At 44.9% G+C, this 26036-nt stretch overlaps 1 protein-coding gene and 1 non-coding gene across 2 annotated transcripts; one reads left to right on the top strand and one right to left on the bottom strand.

The window, feature by feature from the left end:
• Positions 1 to 25748, top strand: Rpia (ribose 5-phosphate isomerase A). The gene is made up of 9 exons (XM_032906334.1): positions 1 to 290; positions 6449 to 6509; positions 8040 to 8095; positions 14468 to 14527; positions 16014 to 16078; positions 17033 to 17101; positions 17737 to 17878; positions 19752 to 19851; positions 24804 to 25748. Exons 1-9 carry the CDS (start codon positions 27 to 29, stop codon positions 24896 to 24898), a joined length of 912 nt encoding a protein of 303 aa, XP_032762225.1. The 5' UTR covers positions 1 to 26; the 3' UTR covers positions 24899 to 25748.
• LOC116904810 lies at positions 13599 to 13705 on the bottom strand. Its single transcript, XR_004388461.1, has one exon. It is a non-coding gene; the product is annotated as a U6 spliceosomal RNA (small nuclear RNA).
• Positions 25749 to 26036: the final 288 nt, after the last annotated feature.

Here is a 26036-nt window from a genome sequence, read left to right as displayed (position 1 = left end):
CGCAGAGGCTGGAGCGAGGCGGCGGGATGCAGCGCCCCGGGCCCTTCAGCACCCTCTACGGGCGGGTCCTGGCCCCACTGCCCGGGCGGGCCGGGGGCGCGGCCTCGGGTGGGGGCGGGAACAACTGGGGCCTCTCGGGCTCCCACGTGCAGTTGCCGGGGCGTACACAGTCGGAGACCCGCGGCGACAAGGGTGGCACGAGCGCGGGCGGCCCGGCCCCCTCCACGATGTCCAAGGCCGAGGAGGCTAAGAAACTGGCGAGCCACACGGCAGTGGAGAACCACGTGAAGGTGGGCAACTGGTGGCGGCGTGATGGCTTCGTGCTGCCAGCCTAGGGCACTGCCAGGGTGCGCCTGACTCCTGAAAGGGCGAGGGTTGCGAGAGAAGGGAGAGGGTGAGCCTTGTACCCGAATCCACGCTGTTCTTTCCAACCCCTGAAAGGCCTTTTAGACAGAGAATGGGTGGGTGTCAACTCTCCCCCAACTAAAGCCTTTTCTACAAAGATTTCCTGTCCGGCTGGAACTGGATGCACAATAGAGCCGGGCATTACCCGGTTTAGAGTCTTGGTCAGGCTGTTAATGCGTGCCTCCTAATCAAGTCCATTGAAAATGGTGAGCCCCGAGGCTGCTGTTCTTCACTTCTCGCTTACCGGGAAGCCAGTGGAGAGCTGTTTTGCGAAGTGTTTTGAAATTTTACTCCAAACAGGCTTTTCAGCTCCTCCTGCTGAGGAGCTTGTGTAGTCTTTACAAAGAAGCCGTCAGGTTACTGTTGACAGGGCCAGATGGACACATCTGGAGGTGCTGCTCTTTAGGCGGGGTCCAGATGTTTTGCAGTTACTTAGTATGGTTGAGTCCCCATTTGTTTGTTAAGTGGCGGGTGTGGTGTGAGTGGACTCTTAGTGTAGGTGGGTTTGCTGTCTGGTAGCAGGTTAATTATCTTAATTGTACTACTTCTGTTGCCCTGTGGTGAAGTTTCCCGGTCATGTTTCCTATTTCTTAGATCGCGTTACTGGAATCCATATCTCCGTTAAAGGGAATTATTTTCATTTGTTAACTCCTATTTCTTAGATCACGTTACCAGAATCCGTATCTCTGTTAAAGGGAATTCTTTTCATTTGTTAACGCAGTGCTATACAAAGTTACTTTGCAAAGATGATGTTCTTAGAGCTTTATCTATGTCCCTGCCAAGAGTGAGGGTGGCCTGAGTGGGCGGGACCGGGTCTGATAACCTCCGGCTTGCCTGCTGAACAGAAGAACACCATTTTTGTTTCAGGCGGGGCTCTTCTGCTCTTCTGTTCTTCTGTTCTGTATAGCTCTTTGCTCATCTTAGCATAGGATTTGATACTCCATTTAGGAGGGTTGTGGGGTATGAGCGTGAATGTAAAATGTGTAATACTGCTCTGTGTTTGGAATTCAGTGCCACAGCTGTAAAACTGGAACTACTTAGTAAAGAGAAATTTCAAAATGCCTTCACGAAGTGACTTAATAGATTGGTAAATGAAATCCATACCTTAGGAAAGCTCGTTATCTTAGTTAAACCGTTAATGTTTAGTGGTGCAAGTCTCCTTGACCTTTGCTTTATTGTTATGTATTCGATTAAAGTGAAATCTGCAAGCCTTCACCGGATGTTCTGGCCATATTCAAAGGACTACTTTCAGTTTTTTCTTGGCTTCCTAAGGAGACTAGGAGAGGACAATTCCTCTTCCTCTTTTGAAACTCAGGCTGGCTTTGAAACCCTCCTCCCTCTTACTTTGTAGCAGGTTAGCATATATCAAGGCAGGAACTTGTATGTGGACTCTGCTGGTTTTGAAATCTACCAAGGTGTGTATCACCACTCAGCTTTATCCTCTTGACTCTGCCTCCCAGGGACTGGCATTATAGGTGTGTGATACACTCAGCTTCCTCTGATTACGGCTCCCAGACTCTTCAGCGTGACCTATGTTCTAGTCCTCTCTGTGTTTCTCTCGCCCAACTCGCTGTGAGCTCTGGGAGGAGAGTTAACGTTATCTATACATTCAGCATTGTGTACAGTGAGAGCTGCTTAGGCAGCGTTCAGTGAGATGTGTAGAATGGGAACACTGATATGAATGGAGGTTGGAGGTTGTGGGTTTTGGTGGCCCCTTTCCTAGGTTCTCTTGAGTGTGGGGTTTCCAGTTCCCTAGCCTGCTGGTATTCATTCCATTGTGACTATTTCTGTTTCATTGAAGATGAACTCTGAATTCTCAGTTGAATCTTTGTCACCAGGTCCAGACCTGCCTGATACTAAAAGTGTAGTTACCTCAGATGGGTTACTGTACACGGCTATGTTATCCTCATGGTTTGTTGCTTCATCTTTGCTCTCTGTGGTGCCTGGGCTTCGATTTGAGATTGGCTTAGCCTGAGGAAACTAGTGGGCAGATAATATTAATATTATTATTAGTATTTTGGTTTTTTTGAGACAAGAGTCTTACTAGGTATTCCTGACTGCCCTGGAATTCACTATGTAGAACAGGCTGGCTTCAAACTTAAAGAGATCTGCCTGCCTCTGCCTTTCTAGTGCTGGGATTAAAGGAGTGTATCATCATGCCTGGCAATTTTTGTGTTTTTAATTTGGTAGAAGCCTGTTTTACTAACATACTATTCCAAACTCACCAAATACACCAAGAGGCTTAGCCCACCGAAGCCAGTCTCATAGATTCGTGAGATTACCCTGATGTCTTGATGGCATGCTGTATAGCATTGCCTTTAGAAGGGCTACCAGCTGTTGGGCCAGTTTGCAGGCAGCGTCTCACCTTTTGGCTTTGGCTAGGGCACTCACTCATGGGTCTGTCATTTTGTTTCAAGGCAGCAGGATCTGCAGACCCCTGCAGTTCACCTTCTAGAATAGAGCCTGTCTGAAGCACTAAGTTTGACCTTCGTGCTACTTGACTGCTGGGACTGATAGGAGCTAGTGAGGAGTCTGGAAATCAGATTCGGCTTAGGTCCTGTGTTCCCAGTTGTCAGGTTACGTTTACCCAGGCTTTAAGAAATGGAGGTGTTCACCATTGTTTGGATACTTCACATATTGACATTTAGCTGTTTTAAATATTGTGTTCGGTTCCTTTATTTGAGTTCCTCGCATTTTGAGTCTGTGGGGCAGCTGATGACTTTAGTAGGTGCACTGCTTTCTCGAGTGCATCCTAGCAGGTGAGATCTGTGAGTGACTCTGGTGGGATGAATCTCTTGGTGTGTTTGGGGAATTTGGAAGAGTATGGTAATCTGGGCTTCTACCAGATTAAAAAAGACATACATTACTCGGTGTGATGCCTCCTAGATTTAAAACATATATTGCTGGGTGTGGTGTATGTCTTTAATCCCACCACTTGATAGGAGAGGCAGGCAGATCTCTGAGTTTGAGGCCATCCTGGTCTACATAGTTCCAAGTCAGCCAGGGGTATGTAGCGAGACTCTCTATCTCAATAAACAACGCACAGCCATTGAATCTCCTCATGTCCTAGTGCTCATCCCTCTCCTTCTGCAGCCACCTTTTGCAGGCTATTTCTACCCAGGAAAAGAAATCCTACTGTGTGTCCTGTATCCAGAACCCCCTGTCTTCCACCCGTTTGCTGGGGCACGTAAGGGTGATGGCCTGTTTACTGCCAGCATTGAGGATTCTGTCTCTACAAGAATTCAACAGAAACCTCGGGAAGACCCTTACTCTATTGTCCCAGGAGCTGCTGCTGATCATGATACATAGTGAAGCAGGCAAGAAATTTGCCCACAGTGGCTCTGTCAAGCATCCGGCATGTGAAGACAACTAGCTACTTGATGAACAGGCAAGACCACAGGCCAGTTCCTGACAGCGACTGGACTGGCCAGGGATGACTGCCTCAAGTTTCTGGGTTAAGTGCTTGTGACTTTCTAAAGCTTATGTGAGGATTTCCTTGCAAAAGTAGAATTTCCCTCTGTCCCTTGTTTAAAAACCCCATGGCTTGTACAGTGCCACTATTTGTTTGAGGGGCTTTTAATGTTGCCCTGTCCTCCACAAAAGCCCACAGAAAATGATGGGTGAAGTCTACTGTAGGTAGGAGAGGACCAGCTAGAAACATTTGTAGTGTGTTAAGGGTGATTGGCATTAGGGTTTGATTTGTTTGCCTTTCTAAATTCTTTGTACTTGTTGGTCATTTTTTCTGTATTTTAGTTTTAGATTTAGTCTTAATTCTGAGAAGGACCAAATGAGGCATGGGGATGTGGGGCTCTAGTGCTTTGGGGCCTACCCCTGTGCATACTATGGGTTTAGTTTCTTCCTCCTACGAGGAAGTTTCACAATAGCCTTTCTCTTGCCAAGTGAATTGCTAATAGTTGTCCCCACTCCAAGAAATTTGAGAAACCGTGCTCTTTCATCAATCTAATTCCTTGAATTGTTTAATGTGAAGTTGTGTGTGTGTGTGTGTGTGTGTGTGTGTGTGTTCGATAGGTCGAAAGATGATTTTCTTTGTAAGGTAACATGATAAGGACAATAATTTCTTATATCAATATTTATTCAATTCATTAAATTAAATGACGTGAATAAAATTAAATGAATTTTTAAAGACAAGAATTTATTATATAATAAATGTAGGGTGATGACGAGTTGCATCTCAGAACACAGTGAATTAAATTTTATGGACAAGATATGCTAACAGTTTTCTACAGGTTGAGGTCAGCCTGTACAGAGCTGTAAAATTAATTGCACATACTCTTGTAGGATTGCATAATACAGGCGGGTCCTACAATTCTATTGAAGCAATCTATTAATCTTTGGCTTACTTCAAAATCTTCACAGTTTTTTTTTCTTGGATTGTTGCACGCATCTGTCAAGTGAGCTAGTGGGTCTCTAGGTCATAGGGGTGGTTGTGAAGTTTGGCTTATTAAGATATGCAGGTCCTCTTGGTATCACTTTTTGGTGGAAAGCAAGTGTGGGTTTTCTTTTTTTTCTTTTTTTTTTTCGGAGCTGGGGACCGAACCCAGGGCCTTGCGCTTCCTAGGCAAGCGCTCTACCACTGAGCTAAATCCCCAACCCCGAGTGTGGGTTTTCTAGGTCATTGTTTCTCAACCTTCCTAATGCTGTGATCCTTCAATATAATTCCTCGTGTTGTGGTGACACCCAACCATAAAATTATTTTCATTGCTACTTCATAGCTGTAACTTTGTTACTATTATGAACTATAATGTAAATATCTGAATATCTGGTATATCTATCTAGGTTGAGACCCATGGGCTGAGAACTGTGATTCCAGGCAGTGTGCAGTATCAGCTGCTGTTCCATTGTTGGTTTTACCGTAGCCTGAAGTAGGGTGTGCTAGGAAGTTGCTTGGGAGCCTGATGATTAGTGTTATGTTTTGGATTTTCTTTGTGGTCCCATCATCGGGCCACATGTGTCTCCTCTTTCTTAAGATGGCAGGCTTAGTGTTGGAAGCTAGGGAATTATTGCTGTGTGATGAAGTCACCCCCTAAATAGGAGCAGTCATCTCATGCTGGGTTTATTTCCTCCAGCAAGAAGGATGTCATCAAAGCAGACATCTTAACTGTGATAGTGATCAAACAGCAGAGTTTGACTAACATTGCTTAATTATGTGTCTTTCTTGCTCCCTCCCTCCTAGCAAAAATCAAAGCTCACATCAGTGCCCTGTCGATGGCCAAATGCTTGCTTTGTGTCTTCTTAGTGTAGCTACATGGAGTAAAATCCTTCCTGTACTTTTCACCATTATATCTGCATTCTGGGGTGAGGCTGGACCTAACAGTCCTACAGTGTCAGGCCTCCAGCTCAGATTCTTGATATGGAAATGCTCTGCACATAAAGACTTCCTAAGCTTTCATTCCCTTCTATGAAAAGTAGGGCCCCTTGGTGTTAGCTGGGTAGAAGAAAGATTACTTCTGAAGTCACTTCCTACCCTACCTGGCTACCCTGTTCTTTTGCTGGCTTGGGCAGAGTTCTGGATGGTAGCCTGAGCTTTCTTGAGTTACAGTTATGAAGACAGTAGTCTCCTGTGTTCTAAGAGTTGAGCTTGTGTGAGAACAAAGCCAGGGGGCCCAGCTTCCCATGCTTACCCAGGCTCCACACACTCCTTTCCTTCCTTCCTCCCTCCCTCCCTCCATCCTTCCACCCCCCAAGATTGGTCAGGAATCTTTCACTGTTATTTGCAGGCCATTTCTGTGAGGCCAGCTTCAGTTACTGTGGGGTCGTTATATGGTGTAAGTACTTGAGCCACCAATTATTAATTTGGGGTATGTATATGGAGGAATGCTGAATGGGGATGGTATTAGGGTCAGAAAGGAAAGAGGACAGCAGGATAAAGTGCAGCGTTGAGGTTCAGTGGTTACGTGTCTGTGAAGTTGGCACAAGTACCTGTCTTGCACCTGTACTATTATTCATGATGATTTCAATGCTTTAAAAGTCTAGTACAACTACTATAGTAATGACTTTTACTTTTCTATCCTTTTTTTGACAGAATAACCAAGTGCTGGGAATTGGAAGTGGTTCTACAATTGTCCATGCTGTGCAGCGAATAGGTGCGTTCTCATTCTCAGACTGTACTGGGTGTTTCTTGTGTGTTCGTGAGACTAGGAGGTGGAGGAAGGGGAGGGAATGGGCGCAGGTGTGGCGTTTGTCTCAGTTCCCACTCAGCCTTGTAGAGATGGGAAGAGCATGTTGTTCATCGGAGGTTAGTTGAGTATTTCTGTTCTTAGGAAAGAGGAATTCTTCGTCCTCTACAGCTGATTTTTGGGGGGACCAATGCCTGTGTTTATTGTGTATAGCCAGAGGGGAGAAATTGACTTAGGTGAGGCAGGGTTTCTGTGTTGGTCTCAGGTTTCCTCTGAAGCCTGTGTGTTTCTCAGACAGACAGATTGAGGTCACTGTGTCCTGTCTATGATGAGGCTCCTGCAGTTGGTGGCTGGTTTTTGTAGGTGTTGACTTCACTTTGATTGAGTCCTCTTTGTACTTAGAAAAGGCTCAGGCATTATCAGCTCCTGTGGCTGCTCAACAGGTTCTACAACCCTGCTCATTGTTGGTAAAAACAAAGGCTGGGAGAGGCCTGCCCAAATGCCCATCTTTGGCAGGGCCAAGGGTCAGGGCCTAGGAGGCACAAGACAGGTTCCTGTTGTGATCAGGAAGTGGCTATATTACAGAGGTGATGACTGATCAGTGATTCAGTGTCCAGTTCTTATCTGCCTTAACCCTGTGTATGGAGAGTTTCTAGGTCACAGGAATTACTATGGATTCACAGGAGTAACATCGAAACCATCCAAGAGACAGACTAGATCAAAAAGACTAGACATTTTTAGAAAACAGCTTTTTTAAGACTCATTAAAATTAAGATTTCCTAAAATTTTAAAATTAAAATTAATATATCCCTCTCCCAACCTTTAATTATCCTCTGGGGCCTATAGATTCTTGTATTTCTTTCTTTCTTTCTTTTTTTTTTATATTTCTTAATAAATATAAAGTGAAGTTCTGATGTTTCCTGGAAAGGCAAGGTAGGATTGTAGCTAAGATTGAAAGTTGGCAGCCAGAAGGCCAGTAGTGGCCCATACCTTTAATCCCAGCTGTGAGGGAGGCAGGTGGATCTAGTTCAAGGCCAACCTGGTCTAAAGAGTTCTAAGACAGCTAGGGCCACATAGAGAAACCCTGTCTTAAGTCGTCCCCCAAAAAAAAAAAAAAAAAAAAAAGGGAAAAGGGAAGAAAGACCACTAAAGACCACATTCCAGCCACTGGTTAGCTGATTACCAAGGTAATTTACTTCTCAGTGACTGTTGCCTCGTGTGCAAAGAAAGGGTGATAGTTATAACTCATCTCTTGGGCTATCTGGATTAAAAAGGTTGTATCCACAGCTCTTAGCAAACTGCAGACAACAGCAGCAGTATCACTGAAACGGCTTTTCCAGTGGCCATTCTTACCTCCCAGGTCCTCTAGTGTCCACAGAGGCAGCTGTCAGTGGGAGATGGGCCTTTCCTCTTTGGTTGGATTTGAGAAATGCACGTGTGACAAGAAAATCAATTGTGGGGAATGGAACAATACCAGTGTGGCTCTTGTCTCTACAGCTGAAAGAGTGAAGCAAGAGAACCTGGACCTCATCTGCATCCCCACATCTTTCCAGGTACTTCACATTTGTGTCCCCGCCCATGTCTTAGCAACTGTCGGGTCTTCTGGGTTCCTGAGAATGGGTACTCCAGCTTTGTGTTGTTATCCCGGATGATTTCCTCTGGTAGAATTTTTTTAAGACCGGTTTCACTGGGTTGCCTTGGCTGACATGGTATGTAGACTCATCTTCCTGCCTCTGCCTCCTGAGTGCTGAGATTAAAAGCACATTCTACCATGCTCAGATGGGGTGTAATTTTGTTTCAGTTACTTTGATGTTTTCTCATGAGTTAGGCACTGTTAGGGGTATGCAGAGTCAACTGTGTGGTCTTTAGCCTCAGGGACTATTATTCTGTTAAGGGATGAAGGGAACTTCACAAAAAGAATTTGTGAAGTTATTAATGTAAGTGTAGTTCACTCTTAGACTATGCAATAGCAGAGCTGGATGGGGAACCAGAGGAGCTGGGAAAGAGAGAGTAAGTAGACTGAGAGTCTCTGTTTTCATCTGTCCACCAGTGGCTGTTTCAGTCAGGGTTCTTCAGAGAAACAGAACCAAGAGAAACAATTGGGTTTATAAGAAACGTTGAGTGTTCCCAGAATGGCTGTGTACAGGGGAAGAGCTGGGAACACTATAGAATCTGGAAGCCATAGTTTTATCTGTTCTTCTCAGCTCCCCTGCCCATCCCACTTTATCTTCCTGTTCCAGCCCCTCCCCCAAATCCATTTGTAACTACCCTATTTTCCCTTCCTAGGTGAACCAGTCCATCCCCAGTCTCTTACTCTTTACCTAAACTCAGTGGTTATATGGATTATAATGTTTAACAAAGACTTAACAAGGAACATCCCTGTTGAGGACCAGCCTGCGCTTTGATAAGGTTCTGAGAGAAGGGGTGTCTGGGCCAACAACCTGAAGCCAAATCATGGGTTGAGGCTGCCGGCTTATGCTCGAGACAGCTTTCCAGCCTGCTCTCTCTATCTGATCTGCTTTCTTCCTCTCTGATCTGCTTTCTCTGGAGATCTTCAGACAGCTCTCTGTTCTGCTCAAGACAGTTCTCCAAGCAGTTCTCTCTTGCTATTCTAAAAATGTCTGGATAGGTCATCATCTCTTGCAGATCCTAAGCCCAATCATTTACTCCAGGTTTCCTTTTGATTATCCTATGAATCAGCATCCCATGACCCCAGCCCCTAAATTCTTAGGAGACAGCAGGCACACATTTTCTTTTAACACTGCCAAAGAATTCAGAGGTCATCTGTCTGCCTCTGTTAAGCATAGACGATAATCTAACTGGGTGGGGACCTGTACTGAAATTACTTTTTCTACAGCACATGGACCTAAATTAGGCTGATCTTGAACTCAGAAATCTGTCTGCCCTTGTAAGCATAAACAAAAGCCTTTGCTGGGTGGGATCGCCTGAGACTACCACTCCCTGAGTCTCTTTATCTCCTTCCTTAGCATCTTTCTGATAATTTGGCTCACAGTGTAGTTGCCTTTGCTCCTTTAGATTCATGATGCCCCTCATATAATTCATATTACGGGCTTATTTTTTGAGAAATTATATATTTTTGAACCCATATTTTCAAGTTATTTTTCACAGCTTTAAGAGCTGTCCTGAAGGTCCCAGCGTTTGCTAAGATATTAGCCTTTGCCTCCTGCACCTGTGCTGTCTCTAATTATCATGGAGTCATCTCCTTAAAGGAGGAATGTAAAATGTGTCCATTATCATGCAAACATGCCTTATGCCCATGGCAGCCACATGAAGGCCTTTGCCAGGGGCAGGAACCATGTCATTTTGTCTCCACCAAGGTCATGCCAGACTTGGCATATCCATGTATAAGTGAATGCATACTTCATTTGTCTTTTTGGGTCTGGGTTACCTCATTCAGGATGTTTTTTTTTTTTTTTTTACTTTTTTTATTTTCATGTTTTTATTTCTTTGGGGACAGGAGGTCACAAGTGGGGAAGAACATGGGAGGACTGGGAAGGAATGTGATTGGGTACATGTGAAACTCCCAGAGAATCAATAAAACTGTTATGTAGGAAAAAAGAAAACAAGAATAGAACATTATGCCAGAAACAATATTAACATGATCTTTTTCTAGTTTCATTCATTTACCTATAAACTTAATTTTAACAGCTGAATAATAATCCTTTGTGTAAGTATACTACATTTTTTTTTATCACTTCATCCGTTGGTCCCTTCATCTGTAAGGCTTAAAATGAGTCTTAACTACTGGGAGACCCCCCCAAATGAGACACGAGAATGGAGATCTATGTAAACGCAAGAGGTTTATTTTCTGGTGTGTTGGGGTCGACCTTCAGTCAGCCCCTTGTGTCAAGTGACTGGAAGGTGACCCCGAATGGTTATAACAAGCAGTTTTTATACTTTATAGGGGTACAGGTTGCATCAGCAAGGTTGCAGTTTAAACTTATTGGCTAAGCATATTGACCTTTGAATCTATTGGCTAGCAAGCATATGACGTGCATTCGAACTCTATCTGGGACCAGAGGGTCAGGTGACTATGTTAGTATATTCTTTGGATTTTCTAGAGTATTCCTGCTCCTCCTGAGAACTGTGGGTGGAGAATGGAACTGGCCTAGCCTTGACCCGAGGCGAAAAGCTGGTACTTGGCCTAATCTTGACCTGAGGTGGTGAGTGTAAGGCTGGCAAAAGCCCTTAGGGTCCTTCACAGGAACTCCATAACCTACCTACTTTCTACCAGCCTCTTAATAGCTCTTTATGCTTCAGTAAGAACTAGGGACCTTCACATCCACTTTCTGTCTATCACGAATAGAACAGTAATGAGCATGGTTGCACAAGTGTTTTGAGGTAGGATAAAGCATCCTTTGGGCATATGCCCATAATCGGTATAGCTGGATCTTGAGGTAGATAATTACCATTTTTTCTGAGGATCTGCCTCACTGATTTCCATAGTGGCTATAATGGAAGCGTGTTCCCCTTGTTCCACATCCTTGCTGTCATTTGTGTTATTGAGCTTAGCCCGTTCTCACTGGTGTAAGGAGAAATCTCAAGTGGTTTTGATTGGCCTTTTCCCTGATGACTGAGGGCACTTCTCAGACATTTGTGTTCCTTTTTGAGAAACCTCTATTTAGATCTGTACCCCCCATTTTAAAACTGGGTATTTGTGTTCTTGATGTCCAGGCTTTTGATTTTCTTGTAAAGTGTATTTTAGATGTTAGTGCTCTGTTTGGTGTGTAGTTGCTAAAAATCTTATCCCATTCTGTAGGCTGCTGCTTTGGATGATGGTGTCTTTTGACATAAAGTTTTAGTTTCATGAGGTCCCATTTACTAATTGTTGATCTTAGTGCCTGTGCTAATTATATTCTGTTCAGAAAGTCCTTTGCTGTGCCATTGAGTTCAAAACTATTCCCCACTTTCTCTTCTATCAGTTTCAGTGTATCTGGCCTTAAATTGATGTCTTTGATCCATTTGGAAGTTGAGTTTTGTACTGGGTGATAAACATGGATCTATTTGGATTCTTCTGCATGGAGCCATCCAATTTGACCAACACCGTTTGTTGAAGGTGCTGTCTTTTTTCCACTGTGTATTTCTGGTTTCTTCATCAAAAAATCAGTTGTCCATAGGTGTGTGGATTTATGTTTGGGTCTTTATTCAAATTCAGTTGATCAACATGTCTGTTTTTATGCCAAAATCACAGTTTTTATTACTGTAGCTCTGTAGTTCAGTCTGAGATCAGAGATGGTAACACCTCCAGCAGTTCTTTTATTCAGGAGTGTTTTAGCTATCCTGGGTTTTTTGGTTCCATATGAAGCTGAAAATTACCCCTTTGAGATCTGTGAAGAATTGGCTGGAATTTTGATGGCAATTGTAATGAATCTCTAGATTGCCTTTGGTACATGTCCAAAAGCATTTATATGTCAATCCTGCCAACTTACGAGCTTCTGATATTTTCTTCCATTTCTTTATTCAATGACTTGTTTTTAATCATATAAGCCTTTCACTTCTTGCCTGGTTAGAGTTACCCTAAGATTTTATATTATTTGAGTCTATTGTGAAAGGTGTTGCTTCCCTGATTTATTTCTCAGTCTCTTACTCATTTGAATATAGGATAATAATTTGTGATATGGCTACTGATTTATGTATGTTGATTTTGTATACTGCTACTTTGCTGAAAGTCCTTATCAACTGTAGGAGTTTCCTTAGGTATACTGTCATCCTCTGCAAATAAAGATACTTTGACTTCTTTTCCAACTTGTGTTCCTTTTATCTACTTCAGTTGTCTTATTGTTCTAAGACTTCAGGTACTGTATTGAATAGATGTGGAGAGAGAGGATGGCCTTGTCTTGTTCCTGAATTTAGTGAAAGTGCTTTCAGCTTCTCTCCATTTAAGTTGATGTTGGCTTTGGGTTTGTTGTCTTTATGTTGAGATCTGTCCCTGGTATCCCTAGTGTCTCCAGGACTTTTAACAGGAAGGGGATTTATCATATCTTCTTTAAGTAAGGTCCCTCATCAGAGTCATAGTAGCCATTTTGAGGTCCTTGTCTTGTGCTTCACCTATTGCATTTCTCCAGGCTTCTGTAGTGGAGCTGCTGGTCTCTGGGGAGACTAGGGAGTCCTGGCTGTAACTGTGTTCTGGTGCTTGGGCATCTGCTTTTGGTATGATTCTAATTCTAGGTTGATATCTGGTCTTGTCTTTGTTGATAAGTTTTTTCCTTAGTTCCTGTTGCTCTCTGGATCTTAAGCGTGTGTGGTGGCTTTGGGTGGTTGCCTAGAAGAGGGTACTTTGTGTTTCTGCCGGGTGTAGTACTGGGGGAGGGGGAGTCCGAGGTAGAAGTATTGGGAATGACATCAGGAACGGGGAGAGGGTAGCATAGAGGGCAAAGAGTCCTCCACATAAGATAAGCACCAGAGAAGCCAGGGACAGTCAAACATACAGGCTTGTGTCTTCCAAGAAGACGCTTACCTGTCCTGCAGGGATGTTGGGAAGGAATGCAGTTGACCTTCCTGGTTATCTTACGGCCAGGCCTGTCCTGACACCCACAGGCATTATGCTCTCTCAGCCATTGTCCCTAGACCCTGATCCTGTGTACTGTCTCAGGCAACAGTACCCAATTCTGAGAAAGAAGCTGGGTGTACGTTAAAGGATTTTAGTGTAAACTTGTCTTACTCTCTGTTATACTCATGGGACTGAGTTAGTGGTTATCAGAAAATTCTTCCCCCCCAAAATTGTGCTGTGCTTAAATATGGGTAAAACAAATGACCAGGTGTGTCAGACTATGGAAGTTTGAACCAGTAATGGCCAACTAAGTCGAGCTGAACAGAGTTTCATTTTTTTTTTTTTTTTAATTGGATTTTTTTTTAAATTTACATTTCAAGTGTTAACCCCTTTGCTCCCCCACCCACCCACTCCTACCTCCCTGCCCTGGCATTTCTTGACACTGGGGCATCGAGCCTTCCTAGGACCAAGTGCCTCTCCTCCCATTGATGTCCGACAAGGCTCATCCTCTGCTAAAATATGGAACACTTCGAATTTGTGTGTGCAAAAGTATGGAACACTTCACCAATTTGCGTGTCATCCTTGTGTAGGGGCCATGCTAATCTTCTCTGTATCGTTCCAGTTTTAGTATATGTGCTGATGGAGCAAACACAGAGTTTCATTCTTATCTTACCCTGATGGCTTCCCTGCTGGCCATAACACCTGCAGGCCCCCACCTCCCCAAGCGTAGAAGGGCGGGGTGGGTGCTGAGGGGTCCACAGGAGGGGTGAATGTGGTGTCTGCCAGGAGGATCTGGCTCCCTGGCTGGCCAGCATGGTTTTCTAGGAAAGAATGTTTTGGGTGTGTCAGTGGGTGAGGGAGAGGTCCGAGGGGAGGGAGGAGGCTGTGGGGAAGGATCTGCTTAGTTCCCTGGGATTCCACCCTTGAAGCTCTTCCTGCACCTGCCTCAGATCTCCTGCCCCTGCTCATGCCAGGATCTCACCTGCCGCCTTTGAGGTGATAGGAGAATGCTGTACCACTGAGGTCCATTGCCAGTCCTTGGTCTTTTGAGACAGGGCATTACTATGATAACTCAGGCTGAGTTTGAATTGGCTGTGTGTCTCAGCCTCCCAAATGTATTGTTAGAAGTTTTTGGAGCATCCTGGTATTGTTTCCCAAGTCAGGGAGGGACAGCTCTTAGCTCACCTCTGGAACTGTCTTGTGTCCCCTTGTGCTGCGTGGTTCCAGCTCCTGCAATGAAGTAGCGGTCAGTATTGCTCTTCATGGGGATAGATCTCCCGCCTATCAGTAAGCAAGTTTGGGATATGAGAGAACCTAGGTCAGTCTTTAGGATTTGACATAGCAAAAGAATTCTGCAGATCCTTGTCACAATTTTAGTATAAACGACTGTGCTTGCCTTTTCTGTCCTCCCCAGGCCAGGCAGCTTATCCTACAGTATGGCTTAACCCTCAGTGACCTGGATCAACACCCGGAGGTAAGAGAGAGAGAGAGAGAGAGAGAGAGAGAGAGAGAGAGAGAGAGAGAGAGAGAGAGAGAGAGATTGAGAGATTGACTGATTGTCCTCTTCTCCTTTTTATTTTGGTGGTTTCTAGTTGTTCATGGACTCCAGCTATCTTGATAGGTCCAGAAGACATGAGCCAATATTCACTTTTGTTCAGGGGCCTTGAGTGTTAATTCTGACTAAACTCACAAGCAAAGAAGTGGCAGTGTAGGCATAGAACAGGTTTAGCTTCCCAAAGACTTAGGCTTCAGGGCTCAGTACAGGCATAGTAAAGGGGATTTGGAGAGTTCCAGGGTTGGTCCATGGTCTCCTGAAATTCCCTTCTCATAAGTGTGCCAGCCTGCGGAGCTCACACCTAAGCTGAGGAAAAAGTCATTCCTTAGGTAGTTGTAGCCACTTGAAAACCAATTAAAGCCAATATTTGTGGAAAAAGACTGTTAAATTCAAGGCTATTCCAGTAGGGACTGGAGCTCTGGAGAGTGAGCACCCTTGTCACCCCAGGAACTCCTGAGCTGTCATTAGGTGTGGGGCTAAGTTTAATCTTGATAGTACTGTAACTGTCCCAGGGGATAGATATAGAAAGGGTATGTCATTTGCTTAGGTGGCAGAAGCAGAATTTTAACTTGTGCACTCAAGGCTCTAGAGCAGTGTTACAGTAAGAGGGAGGCTAGGTTTGTGGTTAGCTGCCCAGGCTCCATGGCAGGGCCAACAGAGGATCTTTGGGGGGAAGGTAGTAGATATGGGTATGTGGGCGACATGGGTATTGCCCAGACTTTCTGGAGTGATTGGGCATAGTGGAATGGACATGGAGTGAGACTTGGACAGGGTGTAGCAGTTCATGCCATGTGGAGTGCCTGGTGAAAATTGGGAAGGACCTCCTGGAGGAGTTCTGTGGGCAGAAATAGTTTCCAGTATAAGAGTGCATTGAATGTTTGTCGTCTGTGGAGATGTCTTCATGTAATCTTGTTCATTTGAGAAATTGTCTCTATATGCCCACGTTAGTTGTCTTTGGGATCGGTTTTACTCTGCTCTTTCATTATTGGTCTCCCGGGAATTGAATGCACCAGTCCCGCTGTCTGTGGTCTTTTGGGCAGCCCCAAACTGCAGTCTCTTAAATGTTTTGCCCTTACCTGCCACCTCAGAGCCAGTATTTTAGGTTCTTTGGGAATGAATGATGGTGCCTATTTTGGGAATGCATGCTCACAATTTTACTTTGTTTATGGAGAGTGAAGGAAGCAATTGCAGTGGTTAAGAACTGGACAGTGTATGTCTTAGGCCCTCAGCTCCCTTCCCTTGTGTCTCCAGCAAAGCACCTTACTCTGCGGGGCCTTAGTCTCCTGGGTGATTGAGTGGGCCTGCCTAACGGTGTTGCTGAGAACTGATGAGCTACCCCTGCTTGATCAGGAGCCCCACAGTATCTGTCTCAGCTCATGAGGCTCTTCCCTCCCTGCCTCCACAGATCGACCTTGCCATCGATGGTGCTGATGAAGTGGATGCTGAGCTCAATCTCATCAAGGGTGGTGGGTGAGTGTTGTGGGGACTTTGTTGCTAAAGAGACTGTCAGCTAACCCTTAGCAAAGTGAAATGGAGTACTGAGTAAACAATTGTTCCTGATACACATGAGTTTTTCTTCCTGTCAGCACCCTGATACCATATGCCGTTGAGCTAGCATTTCTGATCATTAGTGTTTATCTGCTGACAGGTAACCTGGGCCTTTTCAGTGAGATGGTCTGTGTCTACACACAGTGCATTCCTGGGTTAGACGGTTAGGTCTGTGCCTTTTGTGTTAAAGCTGTGAAGCCTGTAATCACTTGGAGGGTCCTCTTCCTTTATTTGGAAACATTTGTGACACATGTTCACTTTTTAAAATGTATTACATAATCCTTGTTGCAGGTGTGAAGTGATTTCTCTAGGGAGCAGTAGCAATAGGCCAGACAATTCAGTATGGCTGGCCTGGTGCTGTCACATAGTCCACAGGGCAGGTGTTCCAAACTGGGCATCTATTCAGGATATGTCCAGAGTCATCTCCCTCACACAGTGCTTCTTAGATGCCTGTTGGAGGGGAAGTGCTTAGCCTGAATAGAGCCATTGTCTACTTTCTAGGTTTCTACCAGACACAGGCAAATGTTTCTGTATTCATTTACTAGAAAGTAGCATTATAGGAGTGAGGATGGCTCTTTAAAAATGGAAGCCAGTTTCTCTCTCTTTTTTTTTAAAATATTTATTATGTATGTGAGTACACTGTAGCTGTTCAGACACACCAGAAGAGGGCATCAGATCCCACCACAGATGGTTGTGAGCTACCATGTGGTTGCTGGGATTTGAACTCAGGACCTCTGGAAGTCAGTGCTCTTAACTGCTGAGTCATCTCTCCAGCCCGCCAGTTTCTCTTTAAGTGTCAGGATTGAACACATTTGGGACACCCATATCTGATCCTATTTCTCAAATGAAGATGATCTCACTCTTTTTTCCTGTCAGAGGCTGCCTGACCCAGGAGAAGATTGTGGCTGGTTATGCCAGTCGCTTCATTGTGATCGCTGATTTCAGGTACTGTTCCAGGGTTTTTCGATTGAACCGAGAAGGTGTATGGGTTCCCAAGTGTCATCCCACGTTAGAGGAGGAAGCCTGTGGAGGATTACCTGCTCTCTAGGATGACAGGCAGTGACTCTGCTAATCACCACAGCACTCAGCACTCTTGCATTGAGCTGGGCCTTCATGTTTGGGGATGGGGAGGAAGCAGTGTCACCCTGTAGCCAGAGCTCCTCTGCATGTGTTACTCATTAGGTTTTCACAGGGAGCCTCAGGAAGCAGGGCAAGCACCGTCCACAGGTGGTGACTCAGCACATCCTGCTTCCTCTGGGGTCAGGCTTTTCCACACATGACTGTGTTATGCTCAGTCTTTGACCGGGCTGATTCTCTTTCTGGGAGCCTGAGAGAGGAGGCAGTGTTCTGAACTTTGTCTGCATTTGTATTACTCAGGAAATACCACAGCTGCAAGGATGGCGGGGGTTAGCTGGCAAACCGTCAGAGCAGATTTTATCACTTTTGTCTATCAAGTCTCTTTAGTGTGAAGCAGCCCTGAACTGTCCTAGTCTCGTTCCCCTCCAGCTGTCTAGGTAGCCCCTAGCCTGAATTTGGTTTTGTATATTGAACTTATTTAATTTCATTGATATTTTTCCCAGGAAAGATTCAAAGAACCTTGGGGATCGGTGGCACAAGGGGATTCCTATTGAAGTCATCCCAATGGCCTATGTCCCAGTGAGTCGAGCTGTGACCCAGAAGTTTGGGGGTGAGGTGGAACTTCGAATGGCTGTCAACAAGGCAGTAAGTGGCCGGAGCACCCTGACTCAGTGTGCTGCTCTCGTTCTTTCTGTGTCAGTTAGGTCCTGAAGCCTTTGGTGCACGCTTAACCCCTCAGTTTCCCCCATAGTAGGGGGCGTGGTTCTTTCCTGACATTGCTCGGGGTTGCTTGAGGTCTGGACTGCCCTGTGAATGGCCTCTAAACACTGTCTTTTGGGAAGCTCTGAGGGGACAAGGTTGTCCAGGGTTTGTGGTGTGGTATTTTTCTTTTTTCTTTCATTCTTTCTGAGGCTATCATTGCAAGAGTACAACTCCCATCTCAAAGAGGATAAGAGATAATTTTACTTTAGAGCAAATAGGAATAACTGTGGCCTGGGAACACACATTTGGGTATTCCAAATTCTGCATTCCAGTGAGGTAACACTTTTAAGTTTGTACAGAGACAAAACAAAGGTCACAAATGACACTTTTCAAATACATTGGAAACACAAGGTAGGTAGGTCATAGAAAAATGGGGAAATTTTACCCACCCCCTCCATTTCTGTCCTGGAACTAGCTCTAGACCAGGCTGGCCTCAAATTTATAGAGAGCTGCCTGCCTCTGGGATTAAAGGCAAGCCCCACCATTGCCCTACCTCTGGTAGCATTCTTAGCCTTTTGGTTGGTGTGAACCACAGTGCATTTGCCTTTCAAAGAGTGTAGATGGCCCAAGATATTCTGCCTGTGGATTAGTAGCAGTCTATGCTAAACTCCAAAGCCATTGAAGTTCCAATTGGTCAATCCAAGTACAGAAGGCTAGAGGAAGATGATTTTTTTCCAGGAACTTTCTGTACAAGGTAGCCCTACCCTCTCTTTTTTTCCAGTTAGGCATTGGATTCAAGGCTTCTGGAAATGCTAGGCAAGTACTTCATCACTAAGGAGGTAGACTTTCTGGGGGTGGTGGTGGTGTGAACATATGATACCCCGTGGAGATGTTTCTCTTTAGCTTCTGAGTGTGGGTTACAAAGAACTTTTTCTTTCGTATTTAAATAAACAACCAAATGTAATGATCCCAAACTGAAGTATGTGTAGCTGTGTGTAGCTATTAGAAAAATTTGGGAGATAGAGAAAATGAAGTGATTAATAACTGCCCTGACATACTTTGTTGACTTCTCTTTAGAAAGAAGCTGGGATAACTGGTTATGCAGCACCTTACCTTAGTACTTAGAGAGGCTACCTTGAACTCGCTATGACCTTGAACTCCTGATCTTTCTGCCTCCTACCAAGTGCTGGGATTAGAAGACATAGAAGCCACCACACCTGGTTTACCTTTGTACAGTTTTAACTGCTCCATGCCAGGCTGTAGAGGAGTCTTACTACTTACTTACCTCTGCCTGTGTACAGTCAACATTTATGTCACTAAGCAATCTGATTTCTCTAGTGTCCAGTGGTGTTGAGGAATTCTGGATTCAGAGCTAAACTGTTCGTCCCCTCACCTATCTCACCTGAGTGTCTGTCCGCCCATCCTTTTAACGAGACTTGCCGATGGAGAAGGTGTGCTGCGAGAAGGCATGCAGCCTTACGTTACAGCACTGCTGCTTGTGCTAAGCTTGGAGATGCAGCCATGTTGGCAGGCAATACTCTGGGTTTTCACTCTGCTAAGTTGAAAATGTCACTGCCTTGAGCCCTTCCCGTTTGCATCTCTGTCCCCCTTTTTGCCACTCAAGAAACAAGTTTCAGAGAATTCAATGGCATTAAGACATAATCCTAGTCTGTAGGACTCCAAAGTGCCTGCTCACCTCTGCTTCATGGAGCCACCTTCTAGGAAGCACAGAGCAGGGACATCTGTCTGACTGTCATCTTTCTTGCTTTTGCCTACCTGTGTTTTCATCCTTGGTCATTGGAAAATTGTCTTCTAGGGGCCTGTGGTGACAGATAATGGGAATTTTATCCTGGACTGGAAGTTCGATCGGGTACATAAATGGGGTGAAGTGAACACAGCTATCAAGATGACTCCAGGTAAGCTGGGTGTTCCCTGGATGTCACCCAGTGACTCCCTTCATAACTACCCCCTTTTCAGGCCACAGAAGGCAGCATGGCCATGTGCTCAGTTTATACCATGTCTGAGGTTTTGTACTTGAGTCACCTCCCTCCCCCTGGTTTGTGAAATAGTGCTGATGTATATATATTTTATAGTCTGTTGGCATTGGGATAGCCTCCGAGCTGATGGCAGTCAGAGATGCTTGCTTTCAAATAAGGTCACCATCCCTGGGAGAGACCCCTCCCCTTTCCAGGAGGCTGATGCAGCCTCTTCGACCTTTGTGGAGGAGGTGACTCAGTTCACCTGCATTCACTGGTTGCGTATCATAGGCAAGATGCCTCGCCTCTATTACATGGAATTAGTCCTAGGTTAGAGCTGATGTAAACCTGGGGGAGGCTGTGTGAAGCCACGTCTGCAGATGCAGAAGTGCTGCTTCTGCTGGAGGAACAGCAAAAGTCCAGTCCACAGGGGTTGCTTTGTCAGGTAGGGTGGTTTCTTAGATATGGTATTGATCTGTGTACATGACCACGTCTTCTAGACAGTGCTTAGCATCCTAAAAAGTTTTATTAAATTCCCACTTAGATGAGGTAGTTAACAGGGGACCACATGGGCCCAGAGCTAAGCTAAGTGGTTTACCTAACAACTACAACAGCAAGGTGAGAGCTCTAGGTTTTCTGTCTCTTGAAGTTTTAAGATTTGTGTTATTTTTAATTATATGTGTGAGTATGTGCACTTAAGTGCAGGTGCCCATAGGGACCAGAAGAGGGCGTCTGATCTCCTGGAGATGGAGTTACAGCTAGTTGTGAGCCTTCTGCTTTGGGTGCTCAGAATTGAACTTGGTTCTCTACAAGATCAGTGTGCTCACTTAAGCGCCGAGCCATCTCTCCAGCCCCAAGACCCTGAACTTGAACGCTCACTCGCTCAAGTGAGACTGTATGTGTAAGCATAGACTTTATGCCACAGGATAATCAGGTAGGAGTTGAGGACCTACCTACCTGGGTGAAGGCTGGGTGAGCTGGATAGAGATGAATTGGCGTTCAGGCTTCAGTCTGGCAGGCCAGATGTAGGAGGGATCTACAGGAGGAGGTGATCGAAAGGCGTCGTTCTCCATGCAGAGGAGCAATCGAAGCCATAGCTGGGCAGTTTTTCAGAGTGCAGTGTCTGAGTGGATGCTGGAACAGACTGCCTGGATGGACTTCTAACCCTGCCATGCTCTAGCAGTATGAGTAATATGTCCCCTATCAAACAGCTCCGTGCCTCAGTTTCTCCTTTTTAAAAAGGGCCAAAAGTAGTACCCACCTTGTGGGGTCACTGTGGGGATTAAATGAATTAGGTCACCTCTTAAAACAGTGCTTGATGACTAAAGTCCCTAGGGGAGGATGTACTGCTGTTTCCACTAATGAACCACTAGATTGTGCCCACGCAGGGACTCATGACTGTAATCCTGGAACTTTGGAAGTAGAGGTGGATGATCAGAGGTCAGGGACTTCCTGGCTACATAATCAATTTGCAGCCAGCCTGGGCTACATGAAATCTCATCTCAATGCCCACTGACAAGCCTCCCTATTCTTTTTTTTTTTTTTTTTTTTATTAACTTGAATATTTCTTATATACATTTCGAAAGTGTTATTCCCTTTCCGGTTTCAAACATCCCCCTCCCCTCCCCCTCCTTGGGTGTTCCCTCCCCCCCCCCCCCCATTGCCACCTTTCCCCAACAGTCTAGTTCACTGGCCCCCTATTCTTTTAAGACAAGGTTTCTCTGTGCCCTGGCTGTCCTGAAACTCACTCTGTAAAGCAGGCTGGCCTTGAACACAGGTTGCGTGCCTCTGCCTCCTGATCGCTGTGATTAAAGGTGTGTTTGTACCACCACTGCCTGTTTTTATTTTTATTTTCTAGATTGTAAGTTATTTGTGCTGGTTGGGAATGAAACCAGTTTGAATATATGCTGTGCAATAAGGCAGCTTCTTCTTCCAAGTCCAGCCCCTGCCGTCTTTAGTCTTCTGACAATCTTTCCCTCATCCGTTAAGTGAAACAGATGAATCACTCTATTGCTTAGTGTTGCCTCTCTAAAAGGCCAAGAGGACATGAGGATGATGATGTGGAAGTCATGCTTCGTAGGCAGAGTGCACCTGCCTGGTTAATGCAGACTGACCCAGGGTGGAGTGGGAAGCTGGTTCCTGCTGAGCCCACTAGGGGGCTCTCTTACTCTTCCTGAGGCCTTTCTTGGTTTCTCCTATGCATGAAGACTATACACTGGAGACTACAGTTACAGTGTAGTGTGGGGAAGATGGACTGTGACCACAGGTCCACCCTGGTTTGTCTCCTTTTCTCTTATTTCTAACCTATTATATTAGACAGACTCGCAGGGCAAGGGCACGGCAGGCTTTCCTGTGTCTCCCAGGTTCATTTGCACGAGGCAGACAGGCAGAGAAAAGTCTCCATTTGTGTCTCATGGGTCCTGCCTCTGCCCTCATTCAGCATGCTCTGCCTTTTCTTCTGGAGTTTATTTGGGGTGAGGGGAATCAGTCCCTCCTAGCAACTCATTAATTTGAGGCTCCAGAATCATGCCTTAGACTGCTGCCTTAGACTTTCTTTATAGCTTTTGAAGTGGGGTTGACTTTCCCTGGGGCCAGATTGAAGCTTCTAGGCTGTGCTACAGAGGTGCTGATCAAAATGAGTGTTGAACACTGCTTTGTCCATCCTCAGAAATCTCTAGGTTTGTGCCAGGACCTTCATCCTTCAGTGACTCAGCCTCTGTCTTGCCTGCGTATTGAGGGCTGTCCACGGATGTTTTAACTTACCCTTTGTTCTTTTGTCCCTTTATATCCTTTACCCCTTGTTCAACATTATGGGTAAACAGTGGCTAGCGCTTTCCAACCCTAACCCCAACCAATCATCAGGCAACCAGGTACCCTGTCTGGAGGCAGCTAGTGTTACTAAGGGAATTGTATGGCCTATTCTGAGTTGATCTTTTACAAAAACACAAGTTGAAACTCCCCTGCCTCACCCCTTTTAACTCAAGTAAGGGCATACCATGCTTAGGTTGTACTCTGCCCTCTTTCTTATCTTCATTTTCACTCACAAGCGATAACATTACTTCTGTCTGTCTGTCTGTCTGTCTGTCTGTCTCTGTCTCTGTCTCTCTCTCTCTCTCTCTCTCTCTCTCTATCTATCTCTCTATCTCTCTATCTCTCTATCTATCTATCTCTCTATCTCTCTATCGTGCATTGGTGTTTTTTCCAGTATGCATGTCTGTGTTAAGGTGTCAGATCTTGGAGTTATGGACTATTGTGAGCCATATGGGGTGCTGGGATTTGAACCTGGGTTCTGTGGAGGAGCAGTCAGTTCCCTTAACTGGTGAGCCATCTCTCCAGCCCCTGACCTTTACTTAAAAAAAAAAATAAAATGGTAAGAGCTGGAGAGATGGCTCAGTGGTTAAGAGCACTGACTGCTGTAACAGAGGTCCTGAGTTCAATTCCCAGCAATCACATGGTGGCTCACAACCATCTGTAATGGGATTTGATGCCCTCTTCTGGTGTGTCTGAAGACAGCTCTGTGTGTGTGTGTGTGTGTGTGTGTGTGTGTGTGTGTGTATTATATATAATAACTCTTTTTAAAAAGTAATGGTGATATTTCAATTTTGTGGCTGTGTAACCCAATTTACTTAACCAGATCCCTGTTGCATTTTGTATCCTGTGCTAGCATGGAAGTACCAGATCAAAAGATTAGACTGATTTTATAAGATGACATTAAATTGCTCCCCACATAAGAGTGCCAATTTACCAGTGCAGGCCCATGTTTCTCTACACACTGGGTTCACTTCCATTTTCTTTGACAGTTGGCTGGAGTTAACCCACTGTAATGTATGTATATATGTGAACAGTTTTGTGAAGGCCATGTATAGTTAGTTAGTTCTCATTGTTGAGTATTCCACTGTTAGTATGTTTGCACAAACAATGTGGTGATCTCTTCATGCTACTATGTGTGTGGGCATGTGTGTGTGAGTGCAAGTTGTGTGAACACAAGTGTGTGCAGGAGCATGCAAGTGCATGTGTGTAACCCATGTATGTATGTGCAGAAGCCAGCTGTGTCCTTTCTAATTTGAGTCAGAGTCTCTCATTGAACCAGGATCTGGATGATGGCTTCAGGAATATTCCTGTCTGTGCCTCCACATTCTGGTCACCTGTCCTTACTGATCCTGGTGATGGAGTAGTTGTCATGCCCTGTCACTAGTGAGCTTGAATGCTTTTTGAGTTTGCTTCTTTTAAGAAGTCTTTGTTTAGTTTTTTTTTTTATTTAATTATTTATTTAATATATATGAGTACAGTGTAGCTGTCTTCAGACACACCAGAAGAGGGCATCAGATCCCTTGACAGATGGTTGTGAGCCACCATGTAGTTGCTGGGATTTGAACTCAGGACCTCTGGAAGAGCAATCAGTGCTCTTAACTGCTGCACCATCTCTCCAGCCCCCCATTTAGTTCTTTTATTGGGTTTTTGCTACTTAGCGGCTTAGGAACTGTATTCTGATGTGACTCCTTTATCAGGTGTATGCTTTGTGATTTTCTTCTTCTCTGAGGAAGACTCTCAAGGATGGTAGTTGACTGAAAATACCTGGGAGGAGTGATATCACAAGCGTAGTCTGGGAGGATCTCTTTAGCAGGTTCATGGAAGGGTGAAGAGGAGCGGCAGGCCAGGGGGACAACCTGAGCAGAGGGTCTACGGTGGGATGAAGCTGGCACATTTAGATACACAGAGCAAGCCATGATGTAGTGGAAGGAAGAGGTGTCAGGAAGGAACAAAGATAACTCCAGTTTCTTTCAGTTTGTGTTTTGTCTGGTGCTGGCTTGTGATGTTTGCTCTCAGGGACACTTGATGCTTGCCTGGTCTTGGGAAGCTGAACTTAAATGTACCGATTCTTCATTCTGCAGGCGTGGTGGACACAGGACTTTTCATCAACATGGCAGAGAGAGTCTACTTCGGGATGCAGGATGGCTCAGTGAACGTGAGGGAGAAGCCCTTCTAACCCTGTGAGGAGCAGGGTGCTCACTTTGAGTCTCCAGCCCAGGCACAGTGGACATGCCTCACCAGGAGCCTTTGCCTTAATGTACCTTCATGTAGCTGTCCACAGTGCCAGAGTGGATGGCTGGCCGTGAGGGTGGGGTAGTCAAATCCAGTCTTATGAAGTATTGCTATGTGTCTTTTAAAAAAGAAATTTAAATATATATTTTTACTATTAAAATATTCAGTTTTTTATAAAATAGAACTTGATTTTATGTTTTATATGAAACATTTACCAAAAACAAAAAAATGTATAAATAAAAATAAGAGATCAGGACTGTCTCTGAAAGCTTTGACTGAACCTACTGGTTAACCTTCTGAAGTTTTGGGTTTGCTGAGAAGTAACATTTTTCTAAGCTGGTGAAAAGTGAGGAGTCAGCCAGCAGGTCTCCTGATGCCTTATGGGAAACCTTGTTTACTGTTTACTTTCTTGCCACACTCTTCTGTTTTGAGGTTGTTTTCATTGTTACCACTCCCAAATCTTAGTTACGTTTTAAGATCAGGTTTCAGGAATTCTGAGTGGAGCAGTCGGGTTTCTAGTGACTTGGGTATAAACTCCCAGGTGAGAATGCACCTTCTCTCAGATCCTGGCTTTGCTTTGGTCCTGCTGTTGGAAACCCCTGGTGGAAACGCCCTCTGGCAGCAAGCGCACAGCATTGTCTGAGATGTAAAGCACTTACTTTTGTTGTTTGAATGATTTTCTTTATGTTAGTATTGTTTTGTTCCTCCAATAACTCTTGTATGATTTGGTATCAGAAGCTGTCACTTCTTTGTGCTGTTTGAAGGTTGAAATAAACATGACTGTGCCATTTTGATCCTTTGTCTTCACTACAGAATTTGTACTGATGGGAATCAATTTTGCCCGACTAGTTTATATCAGATAAGTGGGATCCACTCAGGAATCGGAGACGACCAGGTAAATGTTCCCGTTGTCTCCTTTATTGGATCAAGGACACGTGCTCCTGAGACCTTTGCTGCGGTGTTGGTCTTTTCTGTCTGAGTGAGGGCGGTATTGCTGAGCTCAGGCGTCCTCACTCCCAGCTGCTCTATTGAGTTGTATGGGAGTTGATGAGCATTAAAAGGGACTGGAATTTTCTCATTTC

The sequence above is a fragment of the Rattus rattus genome, chromosome 6 (genome assembly GCF_011064425.1).
Source record: "Rattus rattus isolate New Zealand chromosome 6, Rrattus_CSIRO_v1, whole genome shotgun sequence".
Taxonomy (NCBI): domain Eukaryota; kingdom Metazoa; phylum Chordata; class Mammalia; order Rodentia; family Muridae; genus Rattus; species Rattus rattus.
This window is presented reverse-complemented; position numbering and strand designations above follow the sequence as displayed.